Source organism: Cyprinodon tularosa, unplaced genomic scaffold, assembly GCF_016077235.1.
Source record: "Cyprinodon tularosa strain WSP-4 unplaced genomic scaffold, ASM1607723v1 ctg1141, whole genome shotgun sequence".
Classification (NCBI taxonomy): domain Eukaryota; kingdom Metazoa; phylum Chordata; class Actinopteri; order Cyprinodontiformes; family Cyprinodontidae; genus Cyprinodon; species Cyprinodon tularosa.
In genome coordinates this window covers 137,776-155,848 of record NW_024037939.1, presented here as the reverse complement: position 1 = coordinate 155,848, position 18,073 = coordinate 137,776, and the positions used below count along the sequence as shown (strand labels likewise).

General features: G+C 40.1%; 1 protein-coding gene across 1 annotated transcript in view; it reads right to left on the bottom strand.

Moving 5' to 3' along the window:
- Positions 1 to 5,458: 5,458 nt before the first annotated feature.
- Positions 5,459 to 18,073, bottom strand: part of cdk18 (cyclin dependent kinase 18) — a 58,421-nt gene continuing 45,806 nt past the window's right edge. The window contains exons 9-16 of the mRNA XM_038304370.1: positions 16,372 to 16,495; positions 15,930 to 16,050; positions 13,699 to 13,796; positions 10,912 to 11,017; positions 7,598 to 7,640; positions 7,427 to 7,517; positions 7,234 to 7,311; positions 5,459 to 5,720 (exon numbers count right to left, since the gene is read on the bottom strand). Coding sequence (XP_038160298.1) covers positions 5,686 to 5,720; positions 7,234 to 7,311; positions 7,427 to 7,517; positions 7,598 to 7,640; positions 10,912 to 11,017; positions 13,699 to 13,796; positions 15,930 to 16,050; positions 16,372 to 16,495 — 696 coding nt within the window. The 3' untranslated portion in view covers positions 5,459 to 5,685. The remainder of the gene's footprint in view (positions 5,721 to 7,233; positions 7,312 to 7,426; positions 7,518 to 7,597; positions 7,641 to 10,911; positions 11,018 to 13,698; positions 13,797 to 15,929; positions 16,051 to 16,371; positions 16,496 to 18,073) is intronic.

Sequence of the window (18,073 nt, the reverse complement as noted above, 5' to 3'; positions counted from 1 at the left end):
TTACATGTTTTTTTTTTAATAATTACATGTTTGGTGGTTTTGTTCAAAGAAATCCTAAAATCTATTTTTATTTTTGGAAAAAAAGGGATGAATTTCAAATAATGCGAGAAGCTAATTAGGCGTTTCCTAATTTTAATCGACATCTTCTTCTGTTATTCAGGTTTAAATCTGAATTTTGCTAAAGCTGATGATTTAGATTCTGCTGTTTGTTAGATTAAAACTATTTCCTGCAGTTTGCTGAATCTTTTTTTCTCTCATCCATAAATAATGTTTTCTACGACCTTCACCAGAGACCTGGCATTTAGGAGCTGATATTATAAACGTTTAAAAGTCTCTATAAATGACCAAAAACTGTAATTATTAGTAATAATTAAACATGGTTATATTTGACTTTTCTCCATCTGATTCTGATGATAAAATGACTTTTTCCTTCCTCTAATACTAAAGCAATGTACGGAAGAGGATTAGGGCCACTGAAAAACAAAAAAAAAAAAAGTTAACTGATTTTTAAATTTTATTTCAGTTTAACATGGGAAAAAATTCTGACTTTAATCTCAGAATTCTGAGAAAAAATCAGAATTCTGACTTTTTTCTCATACTATACTGAAAAAAAAAAAAAAAAAAAATCAGTTAACATTTTTTTTTCAGTGGCCCTAATCCTCTTCCATAGCAATGACTATTAAAACCATGAACAAAAATATAAAATAAATTCCCTTTGGTTGGAATATTTTAAAGCGTTTCTAACCATTAAACTCTGATGGAGTTTGACTAAAATAAAATAGAAGGAAAAATAAAAATGTTTCAGGTGAAGCTGGATTCTGGCTGGTAGAAGTTTAAGATTTAAAATGTTATATTTTAAATAACTAAATGCCTTTAATAACATCCTCCTTTATTTTTATTGATTCAGTTTAGATCGTTTTTTAAGGTAGTTTTGTGTTTAAGGACAGATGGATGCTGATGATGTTCTGCTTTTATTCTGGAAGGATTTTCTTTTTTAGAACAACAGGCCATCGTAAAGACATTTCCTTGTCAGTTAATAACGACCAATAATCCTTAAAATAACCATTAATAACATTAATAAAAACACTATCCACCGTTAGGCCTAATGATCATATTCCAGTTAAAAGGTTAAAGTTCTTTTCCTCTTAGTTTTATTTCTAAATGTCTCCACAGGAAGTTGGTTTTTTCATCACATAAAATAGGAAATCCTGTCTTTATTTAACATAAACATGTTTTGCACATTTAAAGGTATAGAGGAGGATGTTTTATTTCCGGGTGGATCGTCTCAGTCAGTGGTCCTCCTAGCTGTCAATCATTCTGGTGACATGTTTCCGTAAGGCCGTCCTTCGCCTCGTCCTGTCAGGCGTATATCTTTGGCGAGCTACGCTTTCAGATGGTCAAAATGGCCGAAGGTCGGAAGAGTAAAAGCGTTTACGAAGAAAAGAACGGCCTCAGAAGAGAGAAACCAGACCAGAGTGTTTCTGGGAGATTCTTTCACGCCGTGGCGTTGACTGAAAGCACAGGTCGGTCTTCCCACTCTGATGTTTCTACTGGATCTATTTCGCATCACTGCTGGTCAAAGTTATTTACCTTTATATTGTAATTTTCCAGAGAAGATCAGTTGATTTATTTAGTCATTTGCTTCATTAGCAGTCAGTTATACGGTGGCTGCAGATCCTTATTTAGCTGAAAACACGTCCAAACATCCACTGCAGCACACAGATACCAGCAGGTCAGGATTTTTTGGTCTTATTTGAGGGGAAACTTTTTATTTATAAATATTGGTGAGATGATCCGTCCTCTGATTGGTTCCCTGCACCTCCTCCAGGAGAAACATGCTCTCCTACGCTACGTTTAAGCGGGTACAGGGTCGTTCATGGACTTTTTTTTAAAGCAGAGAGGGCGGGTCTTTCAAATATTTACCAAAATCCTCCACTATACCTTTAATGCAAAAGTTTCAAAGTTAACATTTTGAGGTAGAGAGAAAGGAGCCGTTAAATATTCGCTGGTTTTTCCTCCAGAAAAGTGATTTTCCTTTTTCTACTAACTAATAAATACCAATAAACAGCAGCTTTAGGTGTTTTTAAATGAAGTTCTCTGCATTTTTTCTCTGCATCAGGAAGTTAGAAGTTCAGACTTTAGGTCAGTGTGAGGAAAGATGATCAGAGAGGAAGGGAGCTTTAGAGGACACTTTTGGTTTGTGCAAATAGGACACTAAAGATTTCGTATTTACAGACAACAAAGCAAAGGTTTCCCAAAACACCGGCAACACTAGATCAATTATAGACTCGTCACAAGGCAACACGTCATGCACGGCTCACTAAGGCAGCTTCAAATGGAAGGTGAGCAGAGGTCAAATGGAAGGTGAGCAGAGGTCAAATGGAAGGTGAGCAGAGGTCAAATGGAAGGTGAGCAGAGGTCAAATGGAAGGTGAGTAGAGGTCAAATGGAAGGTGAGCAGAGGTCAAATGGAAGGTGAGCAGAGGTCAAATGGAAGGTGAGCAGAGGTCAAATGGAAGGTGAGCAGAGGTCAAATGTAAGGTGAGCAGAGGTCAAATGGAAGGTGAGCAGAGGTCAAATGGAAGGTGAGCAGAGGTCAAATGGAAGGTGAGCAGAGGTCAAATGGAAGGTGAGCAGAGGTCAAATGGAAGGTGAGCAGAGGTCAAATGTAAGGTGAGCAGAGGTCAAATGGAAGGTGAGCAGAGGTCAAATGGAAGGTGAGCAGAGGTCAAATGGAAGGTGAGCAGAGGTCAAATGTAAGGTGAGCAGAGGTCAAATGTAAGGTGAGCAGAGGTCAAATGGAAGGTGAGCAGAGGTCAAATGGAAGGTGAGTAGAGGTCAAATGGAAGGTGAGCAGAGGTCAAATGGAAGGTGAGTAGAGGTCAAATGTAAGGTGAGCAGAGGTCAAATGTAAGGTGAGCAGAGGTCAAATGGAAGGTGAGCAGAGGTCAAATGGAAGGTGATCAGAGGTCAAATGTAAATGCTACCAGTTTGGTGTCAGAGATGCTCTCATATTTACAACCTGACAGATTCCTTCAGTTAAAGATGCTAAATCTAAACAAGCTGATGGTTTCTATCTTCTTTTCCTCAGTTTTTTTCTGCCTTTCTTTCTTCTCTCTTTAAAAACAACTCAGCTACAGTTGAAGTTTTTAAGACAGCTGTATGAATTTGGTTTTGTAAATAAATGTCCCCCCCTCTGGATGATAGATGGTGTGAATCGTGGCCTTCTTTCTGTCATAAGGGAATTCTACCAATGAGCTTCCATAATAGTTTTTCCACGTTTTTTGGTTTTAATCAGGTTGAAGTTGTGTTTAACCAATCTATATATTGATAAAGTTTAATTGCAACTTTCAAAAGTCAAAGACCGGTCCTGAACCATCAACCTCTAGAGCGAGAGCCTGTTGCTTAAAACTGACGCCACCTATATAGACAACCATAATGGGGAGGAAAGAAGTAACTAATACTGACGCGTTAACACTGACTTTTTCCGGTGGTTTCTTCAGATTTTGATCATTACATTGTTTATTCTAAACAAATTAGCTTTAAGCACATAGATTGGTTGGAAAAACAACCAATCTATTCTTAGAATCTATCCAAACTCTATCCAGCCGACAGCAGCTCTCCTCCAAACTCCCACATCTTGACTGAACTCTGAGGCTGTTTAGATGCCTGTCAAAATTCTTGCGCTTCCTGAACCACGTCACGAAGCGGTCACGTGGTTTCACGGTAGTGCCTCGACGCGCACTTCGGGGAACCGCCACCTCCAATCCTGGACACACGCCTCGAAGCCTCGGCTCATCTCATAACATCACCAGCAAACAGCCAACAGGGGGGCAAGAAGCGTGTTGAAAAAAGACGCTAAATACCTCCCCATGAATTGAGAGGGATGAAGCGTGAAGCTGCCAGGAGGCCATTAGCCACCAGTTGTTCCATATTTCAGAGCTGCAACATGTCTGGAGCGCCAAGAAGCACGAGGTGCTCAATCCTCAGGGACCTGGCCAAGGTAAGGAAAGCTGAAAAAAGGCCACCTTTGAACAAGACGCACGAGACAAAACGTCAAGATTGGAACAAGAAATCTCTGCAGACTGATTCCTCCAAGGTGTTTGGGTCTGATGGAATGAGAGAGAGTCTAGATGGTCCAGATGGATGAATGGGCACCAGGCTGGATCAGGAAAGGGCAGCGAGTTCCTTATCCACTCAGACGCCAGCAAGGTGGAGGTGGGGTAATGCTATGGGCTGCTATCATCAAAGATGAGCCTGTGGGACCTTTTCAGGTCGATGATGGAGTCCAGATCAACTCCCAGACCTACTGCCAGTTTCTGGAAGACACCTTCTTCAAACAGCGGAACAAGAAGAAGTCGCCATCATTCCAGAAACACCTGATATTCCTGCAGGACGATGCTCCGTCACACGCATCAGAATACACCACAGCGTGGCGGCCAGGAAAAGGCTAAAAGGAGGAAACAATGACACGGCCGCCTTGTTCACCTGATCTGAACCCCATGGAGAACCTGTGGTCCTTCATGAAAGGGGAGATCTACAGGGAGGGAAAACAGGGAGGCTGTGGAGGCTGCTGCACGCCATGAGGATCGCACACAGATCAAGACTCTGACAGAATCTATGGTGGAGAAAGGAGGCCATATTGGTCACTGGTTTGGTTTTATTTTTGTTTTTGAATGTTGAAAATGTTTATTTCTGAATTTTGAGTCGTTCTATTGGTTTACCTGGTGAAAATAAACAAGTGAGATCCTCATAAAATGACCAAATCTAAAAATAAAATGCATCAACTTCCAAAAATATGAAACTTTGATATTAAGGAGTCTTTTGGGTTGATATAATAATAAAACTAATCCTCAAAAATACAACTTGCCTAATAATTCTGCACACAATGTGTGTATATATAAATATATAGTTATCTTTTCTATGTTAGATTGAAATGGATCAAACAAGCTGCAGTTGCTTTGGAAGAAGAAGCGAGGAGACCAGAGGAGAAAGGAAGGCAGAATGGGAGGAGAAGTGACCAAAACCGCCTAAAACTTGGAATCATCTTTGTGCAGCAAACGGATCTGTCCTCCATTTGCACAGCAGAGGAAATGAGGAAAATGATGAAATTGGTGTTTTGGTCCCTAAATTAAAACAATTGTTGGAATTCCTCTTGAAAAGAGAGAGTGGAGATGTTTTAAGTGCAAAAAGATTAAATCTCTAACTCTTCCAGAACCGACTCCAGTTCAGGACGTCTCTCCTCCGCCAGAGAAGCTTCTGGTATGTTTCAGTTTTTAGACAAACCGTCACTTTATGCTAAAATACAGTTTAAACTGCTTCTTCTAATCTGCTTTGTTCTAGTTTGTCTTTAGCTTTGATGTGAACTATGGTTACCAGTCATTTAACGTCTGTGATCAGAGAGAGAAAACTGTTAGAATTCCTTCTTTTAAAGGATCAAAGGAGTGAAACTGATCTGAGCTAATGGCCGCCGCCGCCGCCATGATGTTTTTATTTAGTGCAAACATGTTGAACATGAATGTTTGTGTTTGGAAGGAGAGTGAATGTGAACCTTCAGGTTCAGCTGCTGCCTTGGAGTGAGTGACGGAGGGGGGGGGGGGGGATATCTGTTTACTGGTTGCTTGATGGTTCTTGGTTGTTCTGGATTTGAAAGGCAGCTTCTCTTCTTCTTCTTCTTCTGCAGCGTCTAGAAGATGCTCTGTCGTCGGTTCTTTCCTCGGCCTGAAGAGGACGACATCAGAGTCAAAAACAAACAAGTTTTTCAAGGTTTTCCAGTGAGAGTCGGTCCACTGATGCTGAAACTTTAGCAACTCCTGGAAAAGCTTTTTACTTTTGCTCAAAGTTAAGTCATTTCTCTCAATATGTTGTGGGTCTGAGAGTTCAGACGTTCTTTGCTTTGCTAAATGAATCGCCTGGTCTGAAACTGAACTGATGCTCTGATCCAGGGACGTCCTGCTTGTTTGAAGAGCGGCGAGGATTTAATGACAGAAAACGAACCTGCCATAAGGGTTAGTTAGTTACTAACCCTAACCCACTTGCCCTAAACCTAATTTTAGCCCTTACTATCAACTTACCAGATCAATTGGCTACTGACCCTAATATTAGTGGAACCCATACCTAAACCTAACCCTGACACTTGCCCTAAACCTAAAACCTAGCCATTACTCTACAAACTGGCTTGGCTATGGATCTGAGATTTTGCAGAAGAATAAACACTTTGCTTCTCATTTGGTGATTATATTTTTTTAACTGTAAAATTTAAATCATGAAAATTGAACTTAGTATCAAACAAAGATTATTCATTATTGGGTTTTTGTTGAATTGCATTAAAAAAGAAGAACAAAGCATCTAAAAGTCTAATGAAAGCTTGCAGTTACTATGAACCTGATATATGGGGAGAATTTTGTTGCATTATTCTTGCAAGCAAAGAAAACCGTAGATGGAAATTCAAATAAAATAGAACCAAGAAATAAAACTGAAAGAACTTGGTCATAAAAAAAAAGATCTGAAGAAATTTTGCTGTTTACTCAGATTTTTTTTCATACTGCATTATTTCCACATCGTGCTTTCTTTATACTTTTCACGTAAAGTTTAAATCAAATAGTTTGATGTCTCGTCTAATAAAGATGTTGTTGCTAAAGTCCAGAAAAACAAACAGAAACGCATTTTTATTTTTCCATCCAGAGGAAACGCCGTCAGTGAAGGGAGGAGAACGGGGTCTGTGAAGATTAACTTTAAAGAATACAATTTGTCAAAATTAATCTGATTTATACGGAAGAGGATTAGGGCCACTGAAAAACAAAAACAAAAAGTTAACAGATTTTTTTTATTTTATTTCAATTTAACATGGGGAAAAAAGTCAGAATTCTGACTTCTTTACCATGTTAAACTGAAATAAAATAAAAAAATCTGTTATTTTTTTTTTTTTTCAGTGGCCCTAATCCTCTTCCGTAGATTTATGTTTAAAAAATATTTAAAAAATAACAAAATAAATAATTTGAAAAATATAAGATCTGCAAAGTTACGCTTTAAACTTTTTTTTTGATCAAGAAGTTTTTTAAAGTTTCATTTCCAAATTCCTTTTTTTTTTTTAAACATTTCCTTTTAGAAGATTTTTTTTTTTTTTTTTTTTGTGCTGTTAGCCTGAAACAATATTGGAGCAAATTTCCCTCCATACCAGCAGATTATCTGACATGTAGCTTTAAAAAAAGGTCAAGTATGATTTTGGTCTCACTTAGAGGCTGAAACACTGAACTTCGATGTCCTGGATCTTTGTGGAGCTGCACCTCTCTGAGGGAAAACACTGAAGCGTCTGGAAACGAGAAGAAGGAGGAAGAGAAACTTCTAACTGCATGAACATAAAATCCTGCAGGGATTAAAATGTGTCGCTGGGAAAAACAGAAACACTTTAATAGATATGATCTTACTGTCAGCCAAATGATGAATGTCTTCCCCCAGACTCTGGAAGTAGGGGTGGTGCTGAGCGGCTTCAGAGGAGATTCTGGTTCTGGTGTCGTACTGTAAGCAGGCGTAGAAACAGAGTCAATAGAGCTTCAGTTCATCCAAGCTTGGTTGAACCTGCAGCCTTCAGGTCCTACCAGAAGCAAAGCTGTCAGCAGATCGATTCCCTCTGTGTCCAACCTAAAGGAGACACAGGAAAGCATTAAACCCACCAAAATATTAACTCATTCCTTCTCAATGTTTGTTTTTATTGTTTTTCTTGGGGACGGGGGGGGGACTGTTGCTTTGAAGCCAGAAGGTCTGGGGTTGAAATCCCTGCCTGAGGTTTAAAGCAGTTTCCATGCTCTCTGGGGTGGATTCGTATCCAAGTTTCCTCCCACAGTCCAAATAAATAAATAATCAAGCGGTCTTTATTTGCTGTCATCTTTAGCTAAGTGAGCAGGAAGCAATTATGACGCGGGGAGAGTAACAGGAACAGACCGAAGACCAGAACTAGTTCAGTTACCAGAGCATTTTAACAGGGACCACAGACTACAGAATATGTTTAAATCTGTTTCATCTGCTTCATTCTATCTCTATAGTTCTGCTGCTATAGGCTTAGACTGCTGGAGGACATAGGGACCCCTTTTTCATCATTCTGCTTCATTCTATCTCTATAATTCTGCTGCTATAGGCTTAGACTGCTGGAGGACATGGGGACCCCTTTTTCCTCATTCTGCTTCATTCTATCTTTGTAGTTCTGCTGCTATAGGCTTAGACTGCTGGAGGACATGGGGACCCCTTTTTCCCCATCAGGTAACCAGCAGAGCTATCCTGCACTCTATTATATTGCATAGACCTCATTTATTGCAAAAGTAACTTATAACAACAGCTGATGGTGTCGTCTGGCCCTTTCCTTCAGCCAATCAGGTTACAGCTTCTGTTTTTCATTTATTAATATTTATGTTGAAGTTGCAACTTTTGATCAATTTTTAATCACGGTTTCATCTTTAAATCACGTTGGAATTAATTCAAAGCTGTTTCAAAGTTCAGAAATCTTCACACTTCCAACTAAACCACAACATAATTGAATGTGGTTACAAATAAAACAAATAAAAAAGGTTAATAAAATCAACTCTGTGAACATTTTCAAGCCTCCTGTCCAGATTGTTTTTGTCCGGGTACCCGATGGATTCCTGGCAGAAGTGGAAGATCGTGTTCCTGACGATGATGAGAAGATGCATTTACAGACATCCCGAGTTCCAGACACTCATTTCAGGGAGATGCTTATTTTATTGATTGATCCAATCAGCTTTCTGATCAAGCAGTCGCCTGAAATGCTGGTTGATCAGAGCATCGCTTTGGACAGAAACGCTGCACAGTAGGGATGCACGATATTGGGATTTTGGCCGATATCCGATATGCCGATATTTTAAAACTTATGTAGCCAATAACCGATATCGATACCGATGTTAAAGCTGGACAAAAATAAGTAGTCATTAAAAATAGCAGTTTTGTTATCCATTTCTGACACTTTGAAAAATAATAAACTCAAATATATTTTCATATGCTGATATCAAATCGATTTTTAAAAACGCGGTATCGATCTATTTTACTTTCAAAATCTGGTGAAATTTCATCGTTCTGTTACAAACTCTCGTGATATTTTGCAAATTCTTGTGAGATTTTGTTAGTAAAATAGATCGATACCGCGTCAATATATCAACATATAAAAATATGGCAACATTTGGTGAATTTTCGGGGGATTTCGTAGCATAACGATGACATATAGCAATATTTCATTAATAAAAGAGATTGATATGGTGTTTTTAAATGGCAATATATCAGCATATGAAGCTATTGGGATATTTTAATGTATCAATATTTTTTCCCTCGTCTTTAGAAGTTTTTTAGTCTGTAAAAAAGAAGTTTTTGAGGAAGAAGTTCCTTATCAATGTGTTTTTGAACCTTGTTTTTTATCCCACATTGTTTACATTTGATTTGCTGCACTTTATGGAATGGACATTTTCATTTACTGTCTGAAGCTGTACTGTGCAAAAGTTCTCGAAGTCTGAGCTCATTTAGTTTTGCTAAGACCTACAGCAGTAGGGGCGGTTTGAGATTCAGTCTTACTTTACTCCTTGATTTCTAGTGTTTTCTTTTCTCCATGTTTTATAGTCCTAGTTATTTGATTATCATTTTGTGGTTATTTATAGTCTTCCAGGTTTCTATTTGTTGCTCTCTGCTGCCCTCTTGTGTTCTCCTTCTTCCCTAGCTCTTTCCCTCTTTTGCTCTGTGCACACCTGCTCCCAGTTTCCTCATTAGCCCCCTCTTTGTCTCAGTCTCCTTTAAAAGCCCTCTCTCTTCAGTTCCCCTTTGCTGGGTCCTCGTCAAACACCATCTGCATGCTCCAACTCCTTCTCTCTGAGCCTTCCTCGTTATGTTTGTGATTCCCCTGATGTCTCCATGGTTTCTGGTACGTTAGACTTGTTTTCATGTTTTTGATTTTTGGATTTTTGGACTTCTGGTTTCTTGTTTGTTTGGACTTGTTTTTCCTTTTGGATTTTTGGATAACCAGCCTCTGATTTCTGTTAAGTCATAATTAAATCTACATTAAATCTGCTTTTGGGTCAACTCACCATAGTTAAATCGTGACAGATGGGTGCGTCAGGTGCTAGAATACCTCGTGGTGAAGAGAGAGCTCAGTGAAAAAGGCGGAGCTCTCGTTTAACCGGGTGGTCTACGTTCTCTCCCTCGCCTCAGGTTGTCGTCGTTTCTGTTTCATTCTGCCATCTGATTGGCTTATTTGATTACTGGATAACGGAGTTTGTTTTTCTTAAAGGAGTATTACGCTCTGATGGTTTAGTTGGAACCCAATCACCATTTTAGGGAAGCCCTCCTCAGGAATCTGATGGCCCGTCTCATGGTAACGTACCACATTTTTCCAATCCCTGGTTTTTCCTCAACTCACCAGTCTGTCTTTTTGCAGATTATTGTGAAAAACGTTATAAAGCTTTTCCATGGTCATCCTTCTGGTTCCTACCTGCATCAAAATCACATGAATGATCATGAAATCTGAAAGCTCCTGTGGAGTGAGGCTGAGCTCAGGGAGAGCCGCTTCTCCTCCACATCCAGAGGAGTCAGATCAGGAGACTCAGACATCTTTTTCCCAATGTCCCCTGAACGCCTCCCTCAGGAGCGGTTTCAGTCACCTCCACCGGGAGGAGACCCAGGAAACCACCCCACTGGTTTCCCCCAGCAGAGCTGGAGGAGGTGTCTGGGGAGGAGGAGCCTGCTGCCCAGATGAAGCGGAAGACGACGAATACGAGTACGAAGCCGGTTACAACATGCGCTTAATGCTACAGCTAACTAGTTAGCAATAGATGGAAATTTGAGCCACTAATTCAGAGTTTGTGGATGTTTTAGCAGATTAATAGATGATAGAATAACAGAGCAGCTCATAGAAACTCACCGGGGCACGTGGTTGATGAGAGGTTGAGATCTGTACTGGGGGAAGAGGTAAGACCTGAACTCCTCGTTGCCGCTGATTCCAGGCCAAGTTTCTTCTGTCGGAGTCCCTAAAAGCAAAGAAATCATCATCTCATTTATTATCTGATTCCATTCATAATAATAATAATAATCAGGAGACCAAGTGAGAGAAAGTGATCTATTTGAATTACTGCCAAAGGGCCATTTGTGGTAAATAAGGTACGAGCATTGTTGTCTTCGTTAATAATCTCAGAGAAGAAAGATTCTCTGGCATCTTTTAGTCGTAAATTATATCTAGTTTCAGTGAACCTGGAGTCCTTTCTTTCTTCACCTTCCTCCAGCTTTTCCATTTCTCTCTGCTGGAACGCTAATTGTATATCAATCATGCTTTCTAATAACATCTGTTTTGGTGATTAGATCAGTAGGAAATATTTCAAAGTAAAGAGAAAAATTATCAGATAGGAAATCATTTATAGCCAAGCTGCATTATTTCAGTGATTGTTCCTAATCTTTCCAATAAATCAGGCTCCCGCTGCAGGTTTACCGGAGGATCATACATTCTGTCCAGTTTCTGTCCAAAATGCAGGAACTCTGTCTGCGTTCAGGATACGGTTAAAACTTTGCTCTTTCAGAGAGTTTATAGTGAGCCAGGCTTCGGTTATTAACTCTGTCTGCTTTTATTCTGTGGTGTGAAGCTTTGACATCAGCGAAGCTCTTCCAGACCGTAACTTTATGATCTTTTTTTAGTCCTTTTGTTTAACCATGTTTAACGTTTTTACAGTATTTATTTTAGAATAGTGTGTTTTTACTATTGGTTTGAAGTTTATGTGTTGAGCTATGTTACTTTTTAAGATAAAGCCCCTAAATGAGCTCCTGCTGCCATTAAAGGCGTTTTTCATTAAAGTCGGGCTAAACTGTACGAGATTTTCGGGCCGATTCTCCAGTCGTCGGAGTATTCTTTGAATCGGGCTGAGTTTCAGCCTCATGGTGCGTCTTGTAGTGTGCAGAGGTTAACGAGGGGCGATCGGCCTCTAACGACCACCTCCTGATCTTAAGGTCGGGAGAAAATCAAACATGTTTGAAATCCAGTGGGTCCTCCTGAGGTGTTGGTGGGTAAATCCTGCTGTTGAAGCAGAACTATAAGCCCATTTACCAGAACATTGAGTACTGAGCATGAGCATGACAGGGGAGTTGTTGTTCTTGTTGTTGTTGTTGTTGTTGTTCTTGTTGTTGTTGTTGTTGTTGTTCTTGTTGTTCTTGTTGTTGTTGTTCTTCTTCTTCTTCTTTCAGATTGAGGAGTCTGACCAGCTGCATCTCTCGGCGCTGGGTGTGCTTTCCGGAAGTGCAGTGGCAGCAGGTAGATCGCATCAGATCGTCGGGTCGTGCAGGGGAAGAACAAACATCCTGAGCTACAATGTGAGCTGTAGCTGTTTGCAATGATTAGAAATGTCATAGAGTGAAGCTCCGCCCTAACATAGAAAAAATATTCTGGTTCCATTGCATTTAAAAGTGTCTCACAGTAAGACAAGTTATTCCGTTAAAGTTCTACTTTCCATTGTGGCGACAGGCATGTTAACAATGATGGAGACACCGTACTATTGAGTGTTGTGACGACCCCTAGGCAGAGGTGGGGACTCCAGTTTGTGACTTGTACTCGAGTCTCACTTAAGTCGCATATTTAATGACTTCAGACTCGACTTAGACTCGCGATTTCCGATTTGTGAACAATATTTTATTTTTTAAGTGTTTTTTGTTTGACTAACTTGACTGATCGCCGCTCGCCTTACCCGCACACATCAGAGGTAAAAAAAAAACGGCAGAGGGGCTGTCAAACAGTCATGTAGCACCGACGTCACTGACGCAACGCTACGTGACGTATAAGCATGTATTTTTCACTGACCAGTTCAACATAATGATCATTCCATTGGACTTGAGCTCTCAAGACTTGAGACTTGACTTGGACTTGCAAAAAATGACTTGTGAACATGTCTGCCCCTAGGCTCCACTACTTCTCCAGTTGTGTGTCTTTTGAAGGCTAATTGGCCTAATTGAGCTAAAGCTTTTAGGCTGATTTCCAATCAGTTCCATTCTTTTGACCACACTGATCATTTGCTGTTTGGCTGCCTGTTTCCTCACTCTTGCAAACTGTTTTCAAAATAAAAATAATTTTAGGGGCAGAAAATGAAGCTGCTTTGAATTCCGTTGAACCTGGTCTGTCTGCGTTTTTGTTGCAGCTTCACTGTAGGGTTGTTACTCTCCACTGTTAATGAGTTTGGAGGTTTGATAAGATGGAGAATCCCATCACTGCTTGGAACCAAAAAACTGAACTTGGAACATTGTTTAACAAGTTGGAGTAAACTTGGATTTGTCTTTATGCCTGAAATAGGTCGTTTTTTTGTTAGTTTACTGGTGACAGTATTTGTTGTGACTTAGATGTCGTACATTGAACCAAATTAAAGAGTTTGCAACAGCTCAACCATAGAAAGCAATTCCATGAAGTTTACGTTGCTCTTGAGTAAAAATGAAGGCCATGAAAGGTTCGGTCATCAGTACCTGCTGTCTACCAACCATGGAGAGCTCTGTGCTCCCCTCAGCAGTTACGATTGACCTTGGGATTTTAAGTGTGGAGGTCATTTCAAAGCTTATAGCACAGGTGACAATCAAGGGGTTGCTGCACCTCGTTTCAATGCGTCAGCAAATACTTTGGCTGTAAACAGTAACGTTGAAGGACTCGTATTTATTTCACTGCTGTCATTTCCAGCAATCTTACCCATGACTCTAAAAATCAAATGTAGCTCCTCCTTTATTGTGGCACCAGGAAACATCGGACGACCTGTTGCCATCTCAAACAGAATGCAACCTACACCCCTAGGAAGAAGGCAAAGAGATGAAAGCAATGAAAATACAAGGCGGGAAAAAAGGTGAAACAAGCAATTCTCATTTTAAAATGAGAAAGTAAAGTGTGGGTGGACTCTGTCCAGTCTTTTGTTCTGTGTTGGGGGATGTGGAAAGGACAGCCCGTGGAGCTATGAGGGGACATGTGAGCTAAGAAATGTGCAAAAATAGAGGTGGAAAATGGTCTCCCGTGCATTATGCATTGTTCTGTCACAGTGAGTCATCTGCAACCAAACCTGGGAAATTTGAAAGGATAACAGTGATTCATAGAAGGTTTGAAGACTGTGTGAATGCTAATCATCAGACCCATGCAGACCTCCATTCCTCAAATCAATGTTTTACTACGAGGAATCAGTTGAGATTTAGTTGATCATCTTTCACCTGGAGCGATGCTCTGATGATCTGTCAGTCCATCTTGATGAAAGACAAACAGTTTGAATGAAACATTCATTCTCTTTTTTCACATTGGTGTTAAAGGAATAGTACACCCAAAACATGATTAGCCTTCATTTTCTACTCACCCCATGCTGAACAACACTCTGGAGTACTTTTTTGATATCTCAAATGCATCTGGAGATCTGGGAGGCTTCTTGCTGTCTGCTGACATTCAAATAATGGAGGTCTATGGCGCCCGAGGCAGAAAGGTCCATAAAAGTCCACAAAAAACGTGTCAATATTCCTCCATACTGCTCGTCCAATGTATTCCAAGTGTCCTGAGTGGGTAGCATCCAGAATTTACTCGAAACGAAGTCATTTAGAATGTTTTTAGAGCATAAACAGTAGTGTATAGGATTTCCTAAAAGCGCGTTCACGAGTCTACGGAAACCGCGGCAGACCAAACCAGATGAAAGTGCGCATTCAGCTCGGCAAAGAACTCATGCTCTTCCTCAACACTGAAGTCCTCAGACATTTTTCTTTCGTTGTTTCTTTCTTTGCACAGGTAAACAGCACATTTCTTCTTCTACGCTTGCATTATCGGCAGAGCAGACGCTGAATGCGCACTTTCATCTGGTTTGGTCTGCCGGCTTCCGTAGACTCGTGAACGCGCTTTCAGGAAATCCTATACACTACTGTTTATGCTCTAAAAACATTCTAAATGACTTCGTTTCGAGTAAATTCTGGACGCTACCCACTCAGGACACTTGGAATCATTGGACGAGCAGTATGGAGGAATATTGACACGTTTTTTGTGGACTTTTATGGACCTTTCTGTCTCGGGCGCCATAGATCTCCATTATTTGAATGTCAGCAGACAGCAAGAAGCCTCCCAGATCTCCAGATGCATTTGAGATATCAAAAAAGTACTCCAGAGTGTTGTTCAGCATGGGGGGGAGTAGAAAATGAAGGCTAATCATGTTTTGGGTGTACTATTCCTTTAAGCTCCCACTGCGGTAAAATGCGCTGTTTGTTTGGTTTTTCCTGTAGATTCTCAGTCGTCGGCATCATGGCAACCACAGAATAGCTTAAATTAGAAGAAATCAGACTTTTGTCCTGGAACTCATCCTAAAGACGATACACAGGCACAACTGACTCTATTGGCCAAAACAAAACACAACAGAACAAAAGATTTCAGCAACCCAGGAGAACGATGGAGGGTCTTTGATTGGCATCAGACTGTGCTTTGGAGGAGGGGTCTCCTTGATGCAGAAACTCTCTAACTGATGGACGGTTGAATGTAGCTCTGAGTTTGTCCTGCCTCTGCTAACACAGAGCAGCTCAGCACCTGATCGACCCTCTCTCTCTGCAAGACCAGATGGGACTATTGCTCCAGTGGAAACTGTGCAGCCCAAAGTTAAACCTGAGCCCTGGTTTAATGACGACACTTGTGGCAGGAGGCTGAGTGGAGGTGGAAGAAGGACAAGGTGCAGACTGCTGGGCTTTTTTCCCATGTTAAACTGAAATAAAATTTAAAAATCAGTTAACTTTGTTTTTTTTTTTCAGTGGCCCTAATCCTCTTCCGTAGATATCCTTTGATTGACATCACAATAAAATATAAAGGTATTTTTAAAAAAGGATAATTTTCTGATATCTGTCAGTAATAAATGTAATTCTATCCCCGGCCTTTAAATAGCAGACGGTCAGGGTGGGATGTGCTTTATTTCTCACCACATGTCGATATGCGTGGAGTATTCGGTGGAGCCCAGGAGCACGTCGGGGGGTCGATACCACAGAGTCACCACCTCGTTGGAGTAGGTCTTGGTGGGAACAGATTTAGCTCTGGCCAGACCTGAACAGGGAGGAGATGGAGACGTTAGAGTCCAGGTCCTCCATCTTCACCACAACCAGGAACTCGATTTGCTTTTCTTCCCAGCAGTTCATCAATCATGTGTTTAGTTCAAGCTAATAAAAAGACACTGGTGAGCTTATCGACCTGCTTCTAAATCCAAACTGAGAAGATCAACAGAGAGAGGGGTATGGTTGCTAGGAAACATGAAGAAAGGCTGAGACTAATCAGCATCTCAAACCTCAGTGTGGCGATAAAACATGGAGGGTGGTTCTTTCACAGTAAAGAAACCATTTGTTTAGTGTTTTTCTGTCTGTTTCCTACCGAAATCAGCCAGTTTGAGTTCGCCTTTATCGTTGATGAGAAGATTCTGGGGCTTCAGGTCTCTGTGGAGGATTTTTCTTTTGTGGCAGTAGGAAAGACCACGCAGCAGCTGGAACATAAAGATCTACAGGAGGGAGATGCCAGCAATCACTTAAAGAGTTACTAACCATCCTCACAGATTAGCCTTTCTGTATATCTGGACTTACATCAAAGCATTTCTCCATAGTCATTATTTAGAAAAACCTTTTTAGGTCTATATTTTAGGGATGCACGATATTGGGATTTTGGCCGATATCCGATATGCCGATATTTTAAAACTCATGTAGCCGATAACCGATATCGATACCGATGTTAAAGCTGGACAAAAATAAGTAGTCATTGAAAATAGCAGTTTTGTTATCCATTTCTGACACTTTGAAAAATAATATACTCAAATATATTTTCATATGCTGATATCAAATTGATTTTTAAAAACGCGGTATCGATCTATTTTACTTTCAAAATCTGGTGAAATTTCATCGTTCTGTTACAAACTCTCGTGATATTTTGCAAATTCTTGTGAGATTTTGTTAGTAAAATAGATCGATACCGCGTCAATATATCAACATATAAAAATATGGCAACATTTGGTGAATTTTCGGGGGATTTCGTAGCATAACGATGACATATAGCAATATTTCATTAGTAAAAGAGATTGATATGGTGTTTTTAAATGGCAATATATCAGCATATGAAGATATTGGGATATTTTAATGGATCAATATTTTTTCCCTCGTCTTTAGAAGTTTTTAAGTCTGTAAAAACTAAGTTTTTTTTAGACTTTAGAAACTCAGAAGCTGATCAAATATCGGGTTAAATATAGGTGGTGTGGCCGATGTCCGATGTTCAGTTTTAAGGCCGATACCGATAGTGGGCCGATTATATCATGCATCCCTACTATATTTTGTAGTTTACAAAAGCTTGTAAACTGATTATCACAATTTCTAACATTTTTACGTAACAGTCCAAAAAGTTAAGTAAATTAGGTATTTTTGCACCTGATGTTAGAGGGTAAGTAAATGATTTTTGCATTTGAAATAGGAAAGAAAATTGTCACAGTCTTGGTTTTCCATTTGTTGTCCTCTGCTGCCCTCTTGTGTCCTCTTTCCCTTGCTCTGTTTTCTGTTCTGCCCTCACCTGTTTCCAATCCCCTCGTTAGCCCTCTCTTTCTCTCTGTCACCTTTAAAAGCCCTCCCTCTTCAGTTCCTGTTTGCTGAATCCTCGTCTACCGTCTGTCTGCTTACCTCGTCTCTCCCTGGCTCCTAGTGTTTGGTTTTCCCCTGATGTCTCCTTGGTTCTGGTTCGTTTGTTATTTTGTTGGATTTTTTGATTCCTGCCTCAGTTCCTGTGAACCTCATTAAACCCACCTAAATTCACCTCTGCCTACTTGCCTCTGCATTTGGGTCCTCAAACCCACTTCTAATCCTGACAAGAATCCATTCATAGTACAGTAAATGTAATTATTTCAGGGGCAGATTATTTTTACCATCCTGCCTAAATCCAGGGCAGTTTCACTTAGTTCACTTCATTTATTGTGATAATAAAGGAAAAGTCGCTCATATTCAGAATCCAACTTCTAAAAGTTCTTTAAATCTGAAATGATTCCATCCTGTTCAATAAATGATCAGTGTTTTTAATTCAGAGTCATTTTCATGTGAATGTG